Genomic DNA, 23,165 nt, shown 5'->3' on the forward strand with positions numbered 1-23,165 from the left:
ACCAGCTGAGTCTTGGCCGGTAAATCCTGGGGCTTAAAAAGACCCCTCAAAATAAGCTTATTTTTGTGCTCCTGCAGAACCCTTGGGCTGAATGCATGGCATATAGAAGAGTCCTGCAGGTGTACTGCGCCTAAGCAATAGACGCAAGAAGTGTGCCCATCTGTCAGAGACATTTTCTGACAGCATGAGTCACACTTCTTGAATCCAGAGACCTTGGATTCTTTAGACATATCAAACTAGAGTAATACTACACCTACACTGAATTGCTTTTGGCCAAAGGGCCAAATAGCAAAAAACTAAAAGACACTAACCAAAAACACACAATATACTACAGTTAAGATAGTGTTTTTTTTTAAAAAAAAAAAAACTAGGAAGCCTCTAACTTAAACGGCTACCTAAGAAGTAAAAAGAAGAAAAGCTTAAACTAAAACGCTACCTACAAGAGGGATTGGGGGGGGGGGGGACTATCTAACTTAGAGTTTTAAGGGAAAACAATAAGTTATGTACTCAACATAACGTTCGATGTATGTAGTCCATCTCTCCTCACATTCTTACCAGTGGGTTCGGAGCCTAATATCGGCTCCGACTCGGCCAAACTTTTCTAGCTCGAAGTCTTCTATTGGCTGGGCTAAGCAGATATCCCATGCTGCACTGCTCCATATCCCCAGATCTAGTTTGCTGCGAACACTCATTCATACCCCATGCATACCAACATCCAGGTAAAGAAGAATAAGCTAAAAGTGAAGGGAACTCTGTAAATCAGACCTAACCTCCAGGAAGGGGGAAGGTGGGAGGGTAAGTAAGAATGTGAGGCGAGATGGACTACATACATCGAACGTTATGGTGAGTACATAACTTCTTGATGTTATGTAGTCCAATTCCGCCTACATTCTTACCCGTGGGACAGCGTCCCTAGCACCTACATCCTGGGAGGCTCACAGAAAGATACTCCTGAGTACTGTGGAACCAAAGGAAGACCTGACCCTAGATACCACGTCCAACTTGTAATGAGTAACAAATGTGTGAGGAGAAGCCGCACAAATATCATCTATAGACAATCTGGCTTGATAGGCTGTAGATGTAGATACAGCCCGAGTAGAGTGAGCCTTGACCGGAAACAGCAGGTCTTTACCTCCTGCGGAATAAGCGAAAGAGATGCAACTGGATATCCATCTGGATAGGGTGATTTTGGAGACAGGGGATATCCATCTGGATAGGGTGATTTTGGAGACAGGGGACCCAATTTTGTTTTCCAAAAAAGATACAAATAGTTGATCAGTTTTTCGGAGATATTTAGTTCGGTGCAGATAGAAACGTAACTGTCTGTGTACATCCAATTGATGAAATTTAAATTCTGCCTTGTTTGAAAAATGGGGAAAGAATACTGGCAACTCAATAGATTAAGATTAGATATGGACGTCACTTTAGGAAATAAAGAAGGGTTTGGTCTAAGAGAAACCATGTCCTTATGCAAGATCAAGTATGGAGGTTTGATGGACAGGGCTTGAATTTCTGAAACTCGCCTGGCTGAAGTGATGGCTATTAAAAAGGCAGTTTTCCAGGTCATGAATTTTAAGTCGCAGGTAGCTGCAGGCTCGAAGGGTGGTGAAGTAAGGGCTTGCAGGACAAAATTTAGATCCCAGGGCATGATAGGTTCTGAGACCGGAGGGCGGAGTAATAGAGTGCCCTTCAGGAAAGCCTTACAGAGTCTGTGAGCCATCAGAATAGGCTTATTAGCAACATGAAAGTTAGAAATCGCTGCCAATTGAACTTTAATGGTAGCTGACGCTGAGCCCTGATGGAAAAGCATAGACAAAAACTCCAAGACTGAAGCAACTGGGGCTCACCAAATAGAAAACCTATTCCATTTGCTACTCTAAATCTTCCTAGTAGAGGGCTTATGAGAGGAAGATAAAATATGAACTACCTCAGGTGAAAAGTGATGAAGCCTAACTAACAATGGAAGTTGAGTAGCCAGGCTGTCAACCGAAGGGTCCGCAGAGAGGGGTGGAACTGTCCCGACGTGTGTCAGTAAATCTGGTTGTGGGTCCAGAATCCAAGGTGTGTCCACAATGTAGGTGTAGAGAAAGGGGAAACCAGATTGACGAGGCCAGTGTGGAGCAATCAGAATCATTCTGCTTCCCAAGGATTGCGCTTTCTGAATCACTTTTGATAGCAAGGGAAACGGAGGGAACGCATAAAGCAGACCGGAGGGCCAATCGTGAACTAGAGCGTCCCTGGGTGACTCCCCCTGTGGGGGGACAGCGTGAAATAGCTGCTGCATTTGGCATTGAGGGGGCTGGCAAAAAGGTCACAGCAAGGCTGACCCCATCTGCTGACTACTGTAACTAGACTATTCAGGGACCACTCGTAGGGCATCAGAATAGCTCTGCTTAGCCTGTCCGCTATTACGTTGGACTTCCCCGGAACGTGCGTTTCCACCAGAAACCGTTGGGAAGATACTGCCCACTGCCACACTCGCATGGCCTCTAGGCACAGGGGTATGATCTGGTTCCCCCCTGCTTGTTCAGATACCACACCACTGACATGTTGTCCGAGTGTATTGCAATAGTCCCTAGAGGTAGAAAGTTCCAACGTGCCTGCAACACAAGTAGCACCGCTCTCATCTCTAGGATGTTGATATGCAGATGTATCGCATGATCTTGCCACGTGCCTTGGACTGTCCTGCCGAGATAATGTCCCCCCCCTCAATCTGGGAGGCATCCGTGGTCACTGTGGCAACCGGGGTTGGTGGAACGAAGGGTTTTCCCCTGTCCAGATTGTTGGTGCAAAGCCAACAACTGAGATCCTGTTTGCATCTGTCCGTGAGCAAAATAGGGTGTGAAAGTGGAAGTTTTTGGAGAGACCATTGACTAAAGAGGAGCCATTGAAGGAGCCTCATGTGCAATCTCACTAGAGGGACCAACATAATGGTTGCTGCCATGGTCCCCAGGAGTTGAAGAACCCATCTTGCCTTCGCTTTCCTCAGGGGTAGCAGAGCGTGCACCTGCTGCTGTACGACTGATTCTTTCCTGCGGTAGAAAGGCTTGCATTCGAACAGTGTCTAATTCTGCACCTATAAAAATGACACGCTGTGAGGGCAACAAGGCAGATTTTTCCCAGTTTAGTGTTATGTCCAAGTGTTGACAGAGAGTGATGGTAGCGTCCCTGATTTGGATTAGTAGATGCCTGGTGGGGGCGGTAAGGAGCCAGTCATTCAGATACGGAAACACTTGGAATCCTTGACATCTCAAGTGAGCTGTCACCAACGCCATACACTTGAACACCCTGGGGGCTGTGGTGAGACCAAAGGGCAGGGCTCGAAACTGGAAATGACTGGCTCCCAGCCGGAAGCGTAGGTGACTCCTGGATGCCCTGTCCATTTTGACATGGTAGTAAGCATCCTTGAGGTCGATGGAGCACATCCATACTTCTCCCAACAATGGGAGAATCGACTGTAGTGTGACCATACGGAACTTGGACTTTTGTACATAGTTATCCAGTTAGCTGAGATCTAATATGGGTCTCAAGTCCCCTGTTCTTTTCGGCACCAAAAAGAATCTTGAGTAAGTCCCTAATCAGATTTGGTCTGAGGGGACACGCTGGATGGCTCCCTTTCCTAGCAGCTTTGAAACCTCTGATGCTGCATGATTCCTTTGACTGGGTGGAATGTCCGGGATTTTTCTGACTGGAGGGGGGGAGGGGGTTGATGAAAAGGGGATGACAACCTCCAGAAATTATTCGTAATACCCATCGGTCCTGGGTGATGCTTTGCCAGGCTTCCGGGTATAATGATATTCAACCCCCGACTGGCCCCGGAAACGCACAGTCGGGCATCACATCAGGAACGATGGTAGGGAGAGCCGCAAAAGGAATCGTGGTCTCCGGAATTGTGGGGGCCCCCTCTGCATCTAGGGTGGCGTCTCCCTGAATAACCTCCCCCTCCTCTGCCTCTGGAGGGGGACTCGCCTTGTGCACCAGGAAAAAAAACACTGATTTTTTTGAACCACATCTTCCCACCCCGCTAGGCCTTGGGGTAAGGCCTAGAGGGAAGGCAAAAACGGACCCCTACAGCAGGACAGGGTCTTTCCCTCTTGCTCGCACCTGGTGAGGGTGTCTTTCACTTTGGTTCCGAACAAAGAAGAACCATCAAAGGGGGCGTCAGTGAAAGAAGACTTTAAGGCCTCCACGAAATGACAAAGTCGCAGCCAGGCTTGCCTTCTAAAGGCGACTCCTGACCCTGCTGCCCTACTCGCTGCCTTGGCTGCATATGAAATGAGCCGCATGGAGGAGTTAACAATGGAATGAGCCACATGGAGGAGTTAACAATGGAATTGAGGGTAGACACCTGGGCGTTAACCATCTGTGCCTCAGGCACATTTACCCGCAAGAGTATCTCCTAACTCCTTGAGGAGATCTTTCTGGAGCCGAGTAAAATGAGACGGGTAGTTCAGGGACCGTAAGGTAAAGGTTGCTGACGAGAGGGTATGCTTCCCGTACCAGCCCATGGTCCTAGACTCCTTGTTAGGAGGATGGACGGAGGAAAAAGTCTCTGCTACTTCCTTCTGAGTGGCCGCTGCCACCACCATGGCATCCACAGGGTCTCCTTTGGACAAAAACTCCTTACCCGGGGGAGCAGAAAAATTATTTGGGTCTCCTGGGTATGGGTTCCACAGAATCAGGGTTCTCCCACACCCACCGACAAATTAAATCCAGGAGCTCGTCGAAGGGTGGGGACACCCAGGAGACGGAGGGCTGAGCACCAAAGGCCTTCAGGAAGACCGACCTCTACTCTGAGGGGGCTTTGGACAGCCAGTCACCTCTTTGTTTCAATATCTCCAGGATGTCGGAGAAAGAAACATCAGAGGATGACTTGGGGACTCCTCCGATTCCTTGAGGTCAGTATCTGAGGTGAGAGACTCATCCTGGGAGTCTGTGCTTCCTCTTGCACGTTTTCTTTCTAGGGGGCTCCTCAGGCAAGAACTCTGAAGGGCCCTCAGAAACTTGGGGACCACTCGTGGGGGTATCCCTAGGCCTTGGGGCTCCGCTGTCTACAGATAGGTGGTGATCACAGGCTCTCACCGGAGTGGTAGGGGACAGAATGATCGACCCACATGATGTAGCTGACTATCTGGCCAGCGCAGTCTGCATGGCCTCAAAGGCAGCCCCCCCCCCCTTGAGTCAGAGGACCGGCCAGCCATCGAGACCATGACAGGAGTCTGGTTTCCTCGAGCCGAGCGGGAGACTAGGAACCAAAGTCCCAAGGTGTCCCCCTTGGGCCCGACTGAAGAATCCCGAGTCCCGAACCTTGTGGACGGCGCTGACGGGGTCGGAGCCGACGTCGGTACCGATAGGCTTGGAGTGGCCATCAGAACCAACCTAGGAACATCACATGGAACAGAACATACTGTCTCCAAAGACAGAGATGCGCTCGGAGGAGGAATGATCAAAAAAGGTATTGGGACAGGCTCCGGAGCCAACTGGGACGGAGCCGAAAACAATTTTGCCAAAACCGGTGACTGGAGGAGCCTCTGCACCACCCTATCGACATCCACATCTGAAAGAGTCCTGGAGGATTTGGAGGACAGGGAGGGAGATCAAGATCTCCTCTCAGGTGACACTGGTCTAAGACTGGGCGATCGGCTCCTAAGAGGTTCCAATATATTTGGAGCTGACGCCAGTTCCATCAACACAGACACTTCTGCGGCCCCAAGGACAGTGGAGCCGAGGAGGTCGAAGCAAGTTTTGTGACTTTCTCCGGTGGCTCTGAGGAAACTGAAGGAGCCGGAGAGGAGCCGGAGATCTCTTTTTTGACTTTGAGGATTTTGATTTAGAACTGGAAGCAGAATCCATGGCCTCTTCGAATGAGGGTTTCAAGAGTCCCTTTAGAATTAGCTTATTTTTTTCTTGGAGCACCCTGGGACTAAAAGCATGGCAGAAGCTGCAGGACTCCTGCAGATGGATTGCTCCCAGGCAATAAACGCAAACAGAATGTCCATCTGTGATGGACATCTTGTAACCACACTTAGAGCACTTTTTAAAACCCGAAGGTTTGTGCTTCCTTGGAATCTTTGGACATATTTTAAACAAGTAGTCACAAATACCACAACAATGAACAAGTCACTGTCTGACAGGTAAAACGACACAGACACGCAAAACACCACTAAACGTGGGAACAAGTTTTTTTTTTTTTTTACCACGTACACAGAAGGGAAACTGACACTAAAACCTCTAACTCAAATTGTTTTAGAAGCGAAACAATACAGGACGAGGGGAGGACTAGGTCCTCTAACTGAAACGGGCCTAGCCCGATAGAACAGTTAGTGGGATACCACAAACCACAATCACACTACAGAAATACCAACACAACACCAATTAGAAATAGCTATTAAAATAGCTTTTTGTTTATAACTTGTTTTCTCAGAATAACAAGAAAAAAGGGTACTTAGCCACAGCCAAGAGCGAGACCACATCCGAGCTACACGAGTGGCAAACAAGATCTGGAGAGATGGAGCAGTGCAGCATGGGATACCTGCTTAGCCCAGCCAATAGAAGACTTCGAGCTAGAAAAGTTTGGCTGAGTCGGAGCCGATATTCGGCTCCGAACCCACGGGTAAGAATATAGGCGAGATTGGACTATAACAACATCTACTATTACACTAAACAACAACAAACTAGTTAGTGACTATGTTGAAAAACAATAAACTATTAAAAAAAAAACCCTAATTTGACAGAAAAAGTAGTACAATAAAACTTATACGAGCCTGAGCCATTAACAATGAACCTCGCAGCTGAAGCGGCAAGATCTGGGTAGCTAGCGCTAGGCATCATGGGATAAGGGGTAGGCTCGAGCCAGTAAACCGCTCTCGAGCTATAGAAGATGGCAGAGTCAGAGCAGAGGATCCCAACAAGCAAGAAACAAAGGCAAAATAGACAACTTAACATCAGTTCTCTAGCTACTAGATGGACTTCTTGTAGTGTTAAAAAGTTAAATGTACAACAGTTTAGACCACCTTTACTACCTAGTAGTGGTCTTACAATTCTATAATTATTTGTAACTAAAGTAGCAGCAATAACTAAAGAGGTCTTTAAGACATAAGCTCTTCACATTTGTCTTAATCCCTCCCTATATGAGAAACAAACCTGTTGATGATAACAAAAGTGTCATCTGTTCTTCGTTTCTGCCACTAGACTCGTATCCTTTCACTCTCTTCCGAGTAGATGAGTTATTCATACATTGCTCCTGAAATAGGGCTCCCTTTAAAAGAAATTGCAACACTGTAAACCGCTAATATTTGAAGCCAAAAACATTACTTAAGGCAACTTTGCTATTATATACTTTACAAGGAAATTTTGGAAATAAATACAAAAGAAGTATTCCGCACAGTTAAGTGAAATCTGTTCATTGCTTCCACTGACGGACATAAAAGCTTTCAGTTTAGTTTTTCTCATGAGAACACGTCTCTGACAGATCGTACATCTCACTCGGGAATATCCCTGCCAAAGCCTCAAATATCTTAAGAAGTGAGCTTTAGTGCACAGAACTACTTGCATATTCATTTGTAAATGGACAAGGTCCATTAGACCCAAGTATCTCTTCTTAAATGTGAACTGACAGAGTCTGATTAAGTGAGTCAACAGCTGTATCTTATACCAATGGCATTTGAGGAAATCAACAGGACAACACTTATTTGTAAATCATATAAACTTTAACCCTACATGAGATGCAGAAATTCTAGGAGGATTTTTCCTAAAGGTATAGTGTTACCAGATCCCCAGTGGAGTACATAGTGATTTATCTAATAAGATGATTGCAACTCGGTTATTCAAAATAAACTGATTACACACATGCCCCAAATTCTACATGCACAGCTGAAAGACCAACACATTATAAACTCAAATCACAAAAGCACTCAATCTATACACATCCACACAACACAATATATTTTTGTAAAGGAGGTGGGCAAGCTCCCCTGTACATGGATGTGGGGGCGCCCCTTACAACTTTACACCAACTCCAGGCTACACAACAGAGGGGAAAGGACATGCACACAGTCTTCACTGGTACTGTGACCTTGCACTGAAATGAAAAGGAACACAGATTTATTTTTTTTAAAACATCTTTTAAGTCCAGTTTTAGACACTGACATACATACATACATTAAAATACTAATACTTTTCATACCGTAAACATTTTTTTAAAAATGACCACTCATTCTACCATTACATGAATGCCTTCCTTGAAATCTTAGCCCTCATTCTGAACATTATTCTACATGTGTTACTGCCACAAACTCTAATTATATGCAGTGTGTTCCTTCCCTTTTCTGAAGATCCCATCACCAGTTTGATTATTCCCTTTACAATATTCATTACTTCAACTGTACTTAATTTAGATTTTGACCGTCATTTTCTGGTAATTGCTTTATTAGCAGTCAGTACCATGAAACTTAATAAGGAATCACTATGTCTAGGCAATTCAGATCCTATACCACAGCTCAAAAGAATCATTTCCTAATTTTCAATAATTTACTCCCCCAACCTTTCTAACAAAGTACTCTGTACGGAATTTTCAAATGTGACAATTTGTTACATTCCTAAAAAACATTCACAATTTCTCTTCCCTATCATACCAGAAGCATTTATCTACCAGCTACCAGAGGGAAACTTCTCTGAAGTTGGCTGTGTGTATAAAATATTTGTGCAAACACTTCCATTCAAAAATCCTAAACCTTCTGGATTTTATTCCATGGCTGGAGCCATTAAAGATGCTGCCTCATTGCTCCTTCTAAACTGCCCTTCCGTTCTTTCAAATCTTTTTCTGATGGATTTTTATAGCTGTAATGCAGTATTTTATACAACCCATTATCCCTTTTTTTAAGATCAACTTCTGTTCTGGCTCCAACTAAAAACTCTACCAAAGATGGTCTTTTCAGTCAAGTTCATATACACGCACTAGGCAACTGGTCTGTAAACCATTTCAAGCCTAGCCAAAAACCCTATTCAAAACTTCACTCTGGCCTCAAGGACATCAAGACAAGACAGACTGGGAGAGAATACGAGGCTGCCCATCCAATTATCTAAGTTTATCTTGAAAGTTGCAACTTGACATGTATGTTTGTTCCAGAGGTGAGGAATATGTTGGGATATGAATATGTCACACTGTGTCTTATTTATCTGATGATTTATTTCCTATAACAAAATATTCAACATACCATTAGTTCTGTGAAGGAATAGGAGATCAAATAGGGTTGAATCTTATATTGCTGCAACAGAATGGCCATAGATCTCCACAGAAGAGTCTGTAAGAGACTGAGTACTTAGCACTCTCCTATCCTATTTTCTTTACTTATACTCCTTTTATCAGTTCTAAAGAATTGAACCTTGCCTGTAATATAAATAGGATCTGCTGGAGAAGAGAGATGGGTATGTATCCCAGAGACCACCACGTCTATGGAACAGGCTCCCCATCCATGTGAAGCAGAGTTCCTCCTTAACCCAATTCAAGTGCAACTTTGACAATTGGATGGGAAACCGGAAATTCATCCCTGGTTTGCCACCTATGTCTCTAATGGACACGGGTAAAATGTAAATGGTTCATCTCCCAGGCCCATGCTTATACTTATCAAGGGTATCAGAACTTGTCAGAGATTTGGGGTGCACATGGTCATAGCCTATCAATCCCTTAAGGAAGGTAGTCTCTAGCAGTACAAACTTCTGCTTGGCCTCATCCCACTTCATTACCTTTCCTTTTCTAGTTATTTACTCCTAATATACTGCTTCATGTACTAATTTTCTTCAGTAACTTCCGATAAACTCTTGACTGCTTTCTGTCCCCAGACCCGTGCTTCCAGTAATCCCAATTGGTAAATTCTCCTTTTTTCATTCCCAGGTTGGCTCAGTTCTTAGAATATTTTCTGCTACTTTATATTCTCCATGTTTGAAGTTGTTCTCCTTAGGGACCTGCATCCAAAATCCTACACTCTCTCCTTAATTCTCAATTTCCCTCCCTGTTTCATCATCATACCTTTCCACTTTGATTTATAACCTTCTGTTTGTGTTATGTACATGAGTTTTAGCTGCAGGACTCTATAAACTGTCCACTCAAGTCAGGTAATCCTGAACCACCTTGCTACTTATGCTAAAGGTAGACTCAAATTATCCAACTTAACTCTTTGCCTCCCCAAAAAATTCATTCAAGTCTTTGTCATCATCCACAACTTCTCTTATGGCTGATAAAAATATGCCTGCCCTGTCTGTAAAATAAAAGGGACTAAATTAATTTTCACTGCTTGTATCTTGCTATCCATAATAGAGCTTTCAGTTGTTTTGGTGACAACCCTTTCTATTTTCTGTTTCCTAAGTCTCTGTGCTAAAGATGTGTGCTCTGGCAAAGTATAGCTTTTCCCCCACAAATCCTTGGCTGCCGTAACAAAATTCTTTTTAATCCATACCCAGAAATGCTTCTGTCCCCATAAATATGGGAATTGTTTAACCAATTTATTTGTGGATACACAGTTTATCACTATTGATTTTGTTCTTAATTCTATATCTGGAAAGACTTGAAACGGTCTCAAAATGCTGGATAACACAATAATATCCTTTGTCTGGATTCATCAAGTACAAAACATTATCTGCAAATAAAGCCATTTTTCTTTACTGTCATATTTATATTTTGGTTCCTCTGCTCCAACACTGTTTGTCAGAGAGGAACCCACCCACATTACTTCTTGCCTCTGAACCTTCATATATCATCTTAATTAACTGTGTTATTCTATACTCGTAACATTCCAGCTGACTATCAAAACTTTCTCTGCATCAAGACCCACTGGTAGTGGTGGTGTTTTCTTATGATTCCCTCTCGATCATCATTGTTCTGCTAGCATCAAATGATTGCTTCCCCTCAACAAAACTATTTTGATTCATATCTGTCAATGTTGCCATTCTCTTAGCTAGTATAAACATGTTATGATCATTTAATATAACTAGAAAAAGAATACACAAAGCACCACAAAGAACAATGGTTAGTAATTTCAGATCAATTTAATGGTAAAACCTTAAAACACTCCTAGCTCCTCGGCTTAAACAAGCCTTTACAGAGTATAACACACCATAAAAAACACACAGCTTATATACATTCAGTAAATTAAACAATTAAATAATTATTCAATTAAAACCAACCTATCCCTTCATAAAAAAAAACATTTCCAATTCACTTCCCTATTAAACCCTGTAGGGAAAAGTGTGTTAAATTTTAATATCAAAAGTTTCCTTTCTATGTAACTTACTTTTGTATTCTTGCATAGACATATACCCTCATTGTATATGATTCAAAACTGTGACCTGTAACCCATTTGGATCACTACCATGACACTTGAAAATGCATAGCTACTGGACTATATTCACTACGTTTTCTTACGTCTCTAACATTTCTTTAAGCCTAGTAGAGAAATCTCTTTTGGTTTCCCCTATATCATCCTATTTGTGGTGCTTCATTTTATGATCATTGCTTTGAAATTGAAGTGGGTTTATATGAATTTGGATCTAGGATCTTTACCCTCTTTGGGTAATACAGCCACCTCAGCTTTCTTCCAAGATTTTGTATAGCTCCCCCTTTTAAAATACTGTTCAACAAAACCTTCCATATCTTTATCACTTTCTTCCCTATAAACTTCCACAAAATTACCATTTATTCTTGGATATTTCCTTGATTATAAGCACTGTTTTATCTGAACTCTTCATATCTTAGCTGTTAACTGTTAAGCCTCATCTTCCTCTAATTCTTTTGGCTTTTCCTGGTTAGGGGTCACCACAGCGGATCACCTGTCTGCTCATGATTGGCAGTGGAGTTTTACAGTGTTGAGTTGCCAGCCCAGCACCCAACCTTCCACAGAAGGCACACACATGCATGCACTCACGAGTAGGGCCAATTTAGAGTGTCCAAGCCACCTACAACATGTCTTTGGGATGTGGAAGGAAACCAGAGCGCCTGGAGGAAACCCACGCAACCACAGGGAGGACATGCAGACTCTGCACAGAAGGCACCCCCAGCCAAGGATAGAACCGGAGAACCTCTTGCTGTGAGGCGGGAACGCTAACCGCTGCACCACGGTAAGCCTCATCTTCCTCTAACCTTTCCAAATGACATCTTCCATAGATATTTCCATTTGTGCCTTTTTTTGGTTTCAATATTCCTTACTTTATTCAGAATTTCATAATGTATCCAAAATATCTGTACAGGACCTGTTACTTTTCTTGTTATAGACTCCCTACATTTGATGACAACTCTTTCTATTTCCTGTTTCCTAAGTCACTATGCTAAAAGGTTTTGTGCTCTGGCATGATCAAAATGGTTGCACAACATTCTAAAGTCATACATATTATCCAAATATTCCCTTATTTTCTCTTCAGCATTCTGTAATTGCTCATTTGTTTATATATTTCCCTTATTCTATAACACTTTAACCTTTCTCAACCCTTCTAAATAATGCCTATTATTTTTTGCCATATCTCATTTTCGTGTCTACCATGCTTTTTTAAAATGCATTTTGTCCCCACTCACTAGATATTGTATTCCTTCTGCCCTAATAACTCAAGTCATTTCCACTACCCATTCCTTACATTTCTCTCTTTTAAATAGCTTCATAGGCGTTTACTAGACTAATGACTACAATGGTCTTTTTAAGTCTAGTCATGCATCCCAAATCTCTGACAAATTCTGGTACCCTTGATAAGTGTAAGCAGGGATTTGGAGATGAAACATTTACAAGCAAGGGCTAGGGAAACAAACCATTTACAGGCTGTCTGTTAGAGACATAGGTGCTAAACCAGGCATGAATTTCCCATTCCCCAGCCAATCGTCAAGTTACCCTTGAATTGGCTTAGGGAGGAACTTTGCTCCACATGGATGGGAAGCCTGTTCCAGAGACAGGGTGATCTCTACATCAAGTCCTATTTATATCACAGGCAAGGTTTAAGTCTTTAGAATGGATGATTCTGGTGCCGTTTGTTTTGCGGATATGCAGGAGGTCCATCATAGTGGGGTCTGACGATGCCTTGTATGCCAAGAGTAGATCTCCCCTCAACAGCCTGTAGGAGATAGAATTACAGGGATATGGCCTTGAATTGGTCTGCATAAGACATGTTACTTATGCCCTGCACTTTTAGCGAGGAACCTCTGTGGATGTTCCAATTGTTGGATATCCTAGTTAGGTACATACCAAAGGGGGAACTTTACTCAGTGATAAGTCTGAATGCCGAAAACAGTGGAACAATGACATCCTTGGACCTAGATGCCATACCTTTGTTTAAGTTGCGCAACATAGAATGATTTCCTCACTACTGTAGACAAGTGATGGTCAAAGGCTAAATTACTGACTGTGTGTGTTCTGAAGCCTAAGTCCCTAACTACTGGGTCAACTCTTAGGGGTGTCTTGTCAATATGACAGTATACTATTATGCATTTCTTGGCATTTAGTTTTAGTCCAAGGCTCTGACACCAGTTGCTTGTCTGTGTCAGCCCGAAAATTTATCTCTTTGTGGGATTCAATGACTGCTTCTAATTTGCAACCATCTACAAATGTAGTTGGGCAAGAGACCATTGACAATGGCCTTGAATTCAGAAGTGAATGCCAAAAAGGAATGGTCCCAGGACCAATCCCTGAGGGACTCTGCTTGTGACTGGCCTCTTTGTAGAGGTGGCCTCTCCAATTCTAATTTCCTGGGTCCTGTCTGTGAGGCAGTTGGCTATCCATCGGGTGACCAGGGTTTGTACCTAACCTCTTGAGTTTGTCAACAATGCCTGAGTGAGGTACTCTGTCAAATGCGTTGGCCAGGTCAAGGTAGGCAGTGTGAACCATTTTGCCCTTATCCATTGTTTTGATGACCTTCTCAAAGATGTCCACCAGGTTAAGTAGGCATGACCTACTCTTGGCAAAACCAAACTGGGTTGGGTATGTCATTACTGATCAATTCTTTCCATGGCTGAGACTAGTGAGACTTGTGGGCCTGTATTTTCCAGGGTCTGTAAATTGCCCACCTTGGTGCAGAGGGATGACTGTTGCTGTTCTCCATTCATGAGGCACAAGGCCTGTTTGGAGGCTACAGTTAAAAAGCAATTCCAGACAGCCTGATAGGTCATGTTTCATGATATTTAGCAGGTATCCTGGGAGCCCAAATGATGCAGTGTTCTTAAGGACCTGTTCCCTAATGATAGAGGGAGTTGTATTTAATGGTGTTTCCTGAGGGAAGGTTGAGAGGAAGAGAGGGGTAAAGTTGGAGCTGAATTTGTCAGCCAGCAGGTTTGATACATCTTCTGGCTCTATTATAGGTGGTTCAATTTACAAGGAGCTCTGCACGCAATTGTGTATTACCTTTGAGGTTATGGATGTAGTTAAAAAATGTCTTTTGGTTGTCCTTGGCCTGGGAGGCCATATTTGCCTCAGATTTGAGTTTGGTAGACTATTTGTCCTCTGAGTTGTTTGTTTAGTTTGAGACTGCTTTTATCTTGCTGGGTGGTGCACCTCCTAATTTTTGCCATGATTTTCTTCCTTCTGTTATACAGCCTATTGATTTTGTGATTCCACCAGGGTGGCTTGTGTTTTGATTTAGTTCTGTACTTCTTCCTGATGGGTACAGCTGCCTCTACATAGCTATTAACATGGTTGTATACGGTTTCTGTGAAAAGTTCTGCATAGGCAGCAGTGTTCTCAGGGGGGAGGACTCAGAAGATGCAGGGACTCTGTGAGGGGAGGAAACCTGCTGAAGGCTCACATGGGAGGGCTGACCCTGGACCGGATGGGAGGCCTCACCACCCAATGTAGAGAGAGGCAGGGATGGATCCAGAGGGGCGGGAGATGTAGCTCTAGTCCTGGAGAAGGTACTCTCTACCACCTGGAAGGCCGAGGGGCTGGAAGCGGTCTCATTCCCAATCTCAGAAGGCAAAGTCCCCCGGAGGGGAAGAACGAGTCTCGATACAGGACCGTGACTCCTGGATGATACCAGTCTGGAGCTATTGAGGGCCAAGGCCCCCAGCTGAAGAGATCAGTCCAAGCAGACTGAAACTGACCACTCCAGCATGGGGCCCACTCTCATTCAAGTAAGGAGGAACAGAACAGGCCAGGGACACTGACGTGGTCGAGAAAAGGGGAATACTCGTTATCTTCTGGATCTGACCACAAGTGTCTAGGTCCTGAGATTCTGAAGCCCCTAGAGTTGGAAGAGGAGAATGGAGACTATGGATTGGAGAAGCTCCCCTAGTCTGGTGGGTTGGGGACACCAGAAGCCCCAACTCCCTTTAGGCTTTGAGGAAGCTCCTCATCATCCTGTCCATGTTGGAAGGCAACAAACTCCTGGACAATCTGGAGGAAGTAGAGCAGTGGGTAGACTTGGCTGGAGACGGTGAAGATCTGTGCTGGAGATCCAGAGTTTGGCTCAGAGGTCTAGGAGCCAACTGGAATAAATGCCTCGGGGAAATAGGCAAAGCTGTATCCTCAATCACTATGGGTGGATCTGACAAGCCTGTTGGATCTGACAGCTGAGTGCAAGGAGCAATCGGATCCGAGGTTAGCCTGACCTTGACTGGATCCGAGTGACTTCTGATCTGAGGAGGCCATTGATGAGGAAGAAGAATCCAAAGGACTTGGATCCGAAGACCTCGTATCCTAGATAGCCTGGGCTGGAACTGGATCCAGCGATCTAGGATCTGACGGCCGCGGCTTTTTAGAAGCCATCAAGGGCATGGAAAGGGTCTTCCTCTTGGGGTCCAGCCTTAGGAGGGGAAACATAAGGCCCATCCCTGCATCATGCCTTTAAGGAGCAGCTTATTGCGTCACTCCACCAAAGCCCTGGGGTTGAATGCGGCACAAATGTCTCATTCAGCCTCCAGGCGAGGAAGCCCCTAAACCAGTGTTTCCCAAACGTTTTCAAATCTTGGCTTCCTTGTTGAATCCAGGTTTTCCCAAGACCCCCCCCCCCCCGGTCAAATTCTAACAGGTATACTTTGCAAAATAGCTAAATAGGAAATAGAACACTTGTTTAAGGACTGGGCTATAAGTGAACAAAGCCTTACCTGCTGCGGTGAATCCAACTCTTGAACATAAACTTTAGCAATATGTAAAGCAAAATAAATAATTCAATTTCACATGATTAAACCACACTGTGAAACGTTGAGTGTATGCACAGTAGCTTTGATTTTTTTGTAAGGGGGTAGGGGGTAGAGAAGCAGTAGTGAGCTTGTCTAGTACCGGAAAGTACTTTGGCAGGTTTTCCACTGACTGCAATTCCCTTCCCCCCACATGAAATGGTGCAACTTTTTTTTTAAGGTTTTTATAGGTTTTTTTAGGTTCATAGCTTTTAGATTAGTACTAAGCTAACTGCCCTTGTGAGCCATTTTAAGCCTAGCCAATTATCCCTTGTGAGATTTAAACCCTGCACCTTGTGCTTGCAAGGCAAACATCTTAACCATTAGTCCACCCTGCCAACCCACTTAACAAATGACTGAGCAATGCCATTACAAACTCATGTTTCTTGACGAAAAAGAGCCCGTTTTTGGACGTCTGTCCCCATATCTTGAATAAATACTAACAGTGTTAAGGCAACAGTTTGACAGGACAATGTCACTATTAGACTTAAGACACTGGCACAAGAAAACCTACAACAAAAAAAAAATCTTCTCTTTAACCCACCCCAGCCAGAGACACAGATGGGGGAAAAGTCACAGGACATTTAAGCAGCGTGGGTCTGGTAACCAAATATTTTTTCTTGCATCACGGTACCCGTTGATACCCAGAAAAAAAAGTTAAAACAGACACTATACCACATTGACAAACGTTTCTTTGTGGTCCCCATAATCTTAACACAATAACATTTCCTAATATATGTGCAGACTACTTTTGCCACATAATCTTACCTACAGTAAGTACATTTGAGGCACGTTTCAAACCACACTACACAATACATTTAACAGTTCCTTATCTATTTCTGTCATATTGAGATTATGCTACTACAGCCCCCAATTACACCTACAAACAAAATTCCAGCACTGCTAAATTTTATACTTTCTGAATCAAAGACAGCACACTAAGCTTCCACGTGGTCTTATTAATATGCTAATTAAAAAGTGCCCCCTTGACAGACAGATTCTGCAGCCAAGGGGACTGACGTACTCCAGTCATGCATTTGCATTGAATGCATTAACAGGTGACGTTCTGGCTGTGTCCATAAGTTAGTTTACACGATGTCTGGTGCATAGCAGCATCTTTGAAAAGAAAGGATCAGATACTTTGCTACAGAAGTTGTATGTTTGGGGCGCATTTCCTCCTACTGATGGCATTTTGCCTAGTCGTTATTTTCATGGTGTGGTGCATCCACTTTATCTAGTTGCCATAGCTGTCTGGTTCCATCCCTGCCTCCTCCCTTCTACAGTCTCTCAAGTCACTGTATTTGTCTGGTTTTGGGTTTTCGGGAGAGTGCTTTTGCATTAACTATTTGCGATCAGTGCACATGAAGGCATAAAGAAATGTGCTGCACAATTTATTTTTAGTTGATTTTATATTTTCCTGTATTGACTATCTGAATTAGAGGCTCCCTGGAAAAGGTTTGTAACTGTGCTGCTTCATTTTATCACACCCTACCACCACTACCATTTGCACCCATACTACTACTACGAAATTGTATTTTAACTCTGTATTAATTGTGACATTAAACTTGTTGCATTTAATTTTTTAACTTTGTGAACATGGTGGGCTCGTACGTATACCCCTATAATCTTTCTTTGCAAAATATGGTGATATGATGGCATCCTCTCTCTCACAACAAAACTTTAATTGGAATGTTTTGTGTTATATGCAGTTTAAATTATCTTTGCAATTTAATATATTACATAGAATGGTAGTTGTGAAGCAATTGCTACCTTGTGGACTGTATTACTACAGCTGTTTGTGTTTTTGCTAATTTGAAAAGCTGTATAATTTCAGGTCTCGTACCATGAAATATGACCAGGGCTAAAAGCACACCCCACATAAGCTACTGTGACATTTTCTGTGGGTAACATTCATCTGGGCTGTTCTGCCTCAGTGGGTATCAGCTGTACTTGTGTAACTAGTAGTGCTGATCCAGATTGTTAGTTTAATGAATGTTTGCATGTCTTTATCCCAGGATGAACGTAAAAGTACACATAATCGTACCCAACCATTTAATAAACTAATAAATAAATGTTATCACACAATGCTGGCAGTATAGGATGATTTGATAGCTGTCTTTTCAGAGGGATACCATGAAGTCCTGATCTTGTCAGCCTTGGATGAGACATGTAGTAGAGAATGTCTTTGTTACTACATTGGGAGGATAGGCAAGTGTGGCACTCCTGGATAACTGAATTTTATGGATCTAAGGAAAATTCGATTTACTATTTCTGATGGTGGTGATACTGATTGTGTGTGTGTGTCTGTGTCTATGGGTCTATCAACTCTGTGGTACTAAATTTTGATCCTTGTTGCAGTGATAATGATGTCTACCTTTGTGCCAGACACTGCATTTACACATATGCCTAGATTAAAAAGACCTAACTTAAATGTGTAAACTAGGTAAAGCTGTCGTCTTGCTGCTGCTTTACTTTCATGACTATGACAGTAAAACACCTGTTTGGTAGTAATGATTATGCCTAGGTGACTGATGCTGTCATTCGCATTACTGTATGATTTAGCTCTGCTGTGTGCAGAAAGTATGTAAATCTTCAGTTTTATGATCCATCATAATCTATCCAGCAGCAGGCATTGCTTAAGTTCTAGGAAACCGGAGCACCCAGAGGAAACCCACGAGACCACAGGGAGGACATGCAGACTCTGCACAGAAGGCACCCCAGCCATGGATCGAACCGGAGAACCTCTTGCTGTAAGGTGGGAATGCAAACCGCTGCACCACCGTAAGCCTCATCTTCCTCTAACCTTTCCAAATGACATCTTCCATAGATATTTCCGTTTGTGCCTTTTTTTTTGGTTTCAATATTCCTTACTTTATATAGATTTCATAATGTATCCAAAACATCTGTACAGGATCTGTTATTTTTCTGACTCCCGACACCTACATTTGATGACAACTCTTTCTATTTTCTGTTTCCTAAGTCACTGTGCTAAAAGGTTTTGTGCTCTGGCATGATCAAAATGGTTGCGCAACATTCTAAAGTCATACATATTATCCAAATATCCCCTTATTTTTCTCTTTAGCATTCTGTAATTGCTCATTCTTATATATATTTCCCTTATTCTATAACGCTTTAACCTTTCTCAACCCTTCTAAATAATGCCTATTAGTTTTTGCCATATCTCATTCTCTTATGTCTACCATGCTTTTTTAAAATGCATTTTGTCCCCACTCACTAGATATTGTATTCCTTCTGCCCTAATAACTCAAGTCATTTCCACTACCCATTCCTTTCTTTTAAACAGCTTCATAGGCGTTTACTAGACTAACGACCACAAGGGTCTTTTTAAGTCGTCATGTTTCCCAAATCTCTAGGTGACTGATGCTGTCATATTTCGCATTACTGTATGATTTAGCTCTGCTGTGTGCAGAGTATGTAAACCTTCAGTTTTATGATTCATCATAATCTATCCAGCAGCAGGCATGCTTAAGTTGTAGGAAAGCAAAACATATACCTGTGTTTTGTCTGCTCCCTGAAGGGGATACACAAGGCTGCACATGTCAGGGACTCTCTCTTCAGCATAACTGGCCTGAAACTTATTGGTGAGGGGCTCATGCATTTTGAATGTTGTGTGTAAGAATATGTAGATTGGTTTGGTTTTATTTAAAATGTGGTTACATTGTTTTGTTCCAGTGCTGCAGTTGGATAGCCATGCTATCATTGTACTAAGGTCCAACATTTTCCAACCTGAGATTTATACTTAATGTTATCATCTGAAATGAATAACTGTCATGCTACTTAGGTACTTAAAATGTGGATGCTACAACTGCATACATCTCTTGTCTGCATAATACTATAAGTGCATGCCAGCTTATAACGTAGTTTTAATAATAATTATACAATGCAGGGTTGTACAAAAATCATCTCAAACAATCTGAATCCATCTTCCCATCTCCCAGCAGGGATGCTGTTTTCGTGTAGTATAAGCGGTCGCAAAATAAACTGCGTACTAATAAGCTTAAGCTTATTAGTTTGCGGTTTATTTTGTGGCTAAGCTTATTAGTTCCCGCAGTGCACACTTTGGGAATCCGTGCCCTACACAATAATACAAACACTCCTTGTGTGAGTCTAAATTGGGGATCTTCCGACCGCATGAGAATCCCTTTTTAAACCCAGAGAGTTTTTCAGACACAATAATTTTGAAAAAGTACACAACAAATACAATACAAGCACTAATACCTAGCAACCAACACAAAATGGGTGCCAAAAGCCCAACTAACAAGGGGAAACGACCCAAACTAGGAAAATGTAAGGGGGGGGGGGTAAGCTACTAACACGACAGCTAAAGATAAACTAGAAGAGCTAAACCCGGTAACTTAAGCTGTAGCAATAAAAAAAACTGTTTTTGAAATAAGTCACTTAATCTGAAAGCAAGAGCCAAGGATCACATCTGTAGCAAAAAGTGGCAAAAAAAAAAGTGGCATCAGAGGGTTAGAGGGTAGCAGGGGAATATGGGAGAGAGAGGTGCTTCACTCTATCTATGCTAAAAAGTTGCCAGCTCGGATCCAAGATCCTTCTGTGAGGAATAATGAAATGGATAACATCAGATAAATACTTCCTTGTTTCAATATCTTATACAACTGCAACTGATAAGACGTCCCCCCACCTCACATTTAATACAGACTGCTTTACAGTATAACATGCAATTTACATCATGAGTTCTTCTATAAATGTAGGTGGATTGGACACTCTAAATTGGCCCTAGGTGTGTGTGTGTGTGTGTGCCTTCTGTGGAAGGTTGGGTGCCGGGCTGGCAACTCGACACCGTAAAACTCCACTGCCAATCATGAGTGGACAGGTGATCCGCTGTGGCGACCCCTAACTGGGGAAAAAGCCGAAAGAAGAAGAATTCTTATATAAATATTAATACAAATAAAACCAGTCCCCTTCTAAACATTAATGACAAAGTGGGATATGTACTCCACAGTTCATCCACTCAGCTAAACTCCACTCTTTAGGAAAGCCCCATTTTACATGTTATTCCTATATCCAATGAGACTGGTGCTTTACAGCCTCCCATTCACTAATTTCACAATGTTGCTTTTTTTCCCAAATCATTTTTATCTCTCAGCACCATTCATTTACTAATTTCACAATGATTCTGGTTTTCCTGAGCGTCTGTGTTGCTCAACACTGGTCTCTACTTCAACTCCAAGGTTCTCTGATTCTAGTCAGCTCCTGTGCTTTTTGCTCTCTCTCAAGAATTTTCCTTGGAACAATAGGAAATGTTTCATTAGCAAACCCTCTATGTGGGGAAGCAGTCTCTCTCTTCTGCTTTCTGTTTAATTTTACTATGTCCTTCGCCTGTTCTGCATTAGAAAATGTCTTCAATCCTCCGGGAAAAATATTCTGAAGATACAGCAGCAGCGTGAATCTCACACCAGTTTCCTGACTGCTGGAATAAACTTGCTCCTCTTCTGCCTGGTGTTATAGTGAATAATTATTTTCCAAGAACACTCTGCTGTCCCCAATTTCTAATACTTTCCCAGTCTGTCAAATTTTGACAGCTGCTGGTAGTGACTGTCTTTACTAATATAGGTCTTGGCTACTTTTGCATGGTGAGATTTAAGGTATGTTGTGTCTTTCGGCTTTTCCCGGTTAGGGGTCGCCACAGCGGCAACTCCGGTCCGCTAATGATTGGCAGTAGATTTTTACGTGCTGGCTTGCCGGGCCTAACGCACAACCTTCAACGAAGGAATGCCCATTCACGCATGTTGCCACACAGAAGACGCTCTGAGAATCGAACGGGCAACGTCTAAATGTGAGATGACAGTGCTACCGCAGCACCACCACCGCAGTGGTGAGATTAAGGTATACATATGATATATCCTCGGAATTAATACATCCTGCTGTGGAACACCAGTTCTGTTGCTTATTACTTTCAGAAAACTAATGCAGTATGCTTCTGTTATTTTGTGTGGTATAGCAGAAAATCTCATGTTTTTTTATACATGCTCTATTTTTTTTTTTTTTTTTAAACTGCTCTTCTTGAGGAGCCTCATGCTCTACCAGCCTTTTCTTTATTTCACCCTCTCATTTTTGCAGTTTATAATTTCATCTGTATAGCTAGTTAGTGCTGCTTCTATTTTTCTAGACTTTTATCCAACTTTACATATTTCTAACTTGTTTTGAATATCGCTGAATGCACTTGGTTTTATTTTTTCTGTAAATTAGTGGAAGCCATCTCCTGTAGCAAAGCTGAAACTTGAACTGCTTCTTGCCGAATAGCTGCAAGAGCCTTCCTTGACATAGATTTTTTTTTTTCTTGCTGACTCTGTAACATGATGATTAGAGGTTGTTCAGTGTGAAAACGGATTAACTATTAGTCAGTAAAATATACCAACTTTAGTAAAATTTGGTTATTGGCTAGTAACTATACTGCCTGCATACCATAAAAAAATGTATATTGGGGAAAGTACGGGAAAGTTGACCAGCAAATTGGAAAAAACTTACAGGTGTTCATAAAAACACAGTTCAAACTGCAGCTTTATTACAAGATGTGTTTTTCACTAAGGAAAAATTAACTGTATGTACTCAGTGTTTAGAAGTAGGATACAGGATAACTATATAAAGTCAAATGACAAAAGACTAAAAAATAGAAGAAGCTTTAAGTACTTATTCAGATGAGCTAATACACAGCAAACAAGACTATAAAGAAGGAAAACCTGACTGAACATGAGGCTTCTAAAACATTTATGATTACAGGCTCTGAAGGATGGCACTGTCAAGGACTTGCTTTAAAGCTGAAGCAATGTCCACAATGTAGTATTCTGAGAAAATACAGATATAGAGCAATGGTGGCACCACAGTTATTGCACCAAGGCAGTCACTTCCTGAGTGGTAAGAGGCGTAATGTTGGCTAGTGAATCCTTACCACGTCTGTGCAGCTGAGGGTAGTACAATGAGCTAACCACAACAAAGCTGTTCCCTTACATGCAGACACAGCCTGATTAAAAGAAACAAA

The 23,165-nt window shown here is 42.6% G+C and overlaps 1 protein-coding gene across 1 annotated transcript in view; it reads right to left on the reverse strand.

The window, feature by feature from the left end:
• HIF1A (hypoxia inducible factor 1 subunit alpha) overlaps nucleotides 1-23,165 on the reverse strand; it is a 1,533,321-nt gene that overhangs the window by 194,234 nt on the left and 1,315,922 nt on the right. The window contains exon 14 of the mRNA XM_044074492.1: nucleotides 7,144-7,258. Within this exon, the coding sequence (XP_043930427.1) occupies nucleotides 7,144-7,258 (115 nt within the window). The remainder of the gene's footprint in view (nucleotides 1-7,143; nucleotides 7,259-23,165) is intronic.

This window comes from Protopterus annectens, chromosome 6.part0, assembly GCF_019279795.1.
Source record: "Protopterus annectens isolate FY-2018-M chromosome 6.part0, PAN1.0, whole genome shotgun sequence".
In the NCBI taxonomy this organism is placed as follows: domain Eukaryota; kingdom Metazoa; phylum Chordata; order Ceratodontiformes; family Protopteridae; genus Protopterus; species Protopterus annectens.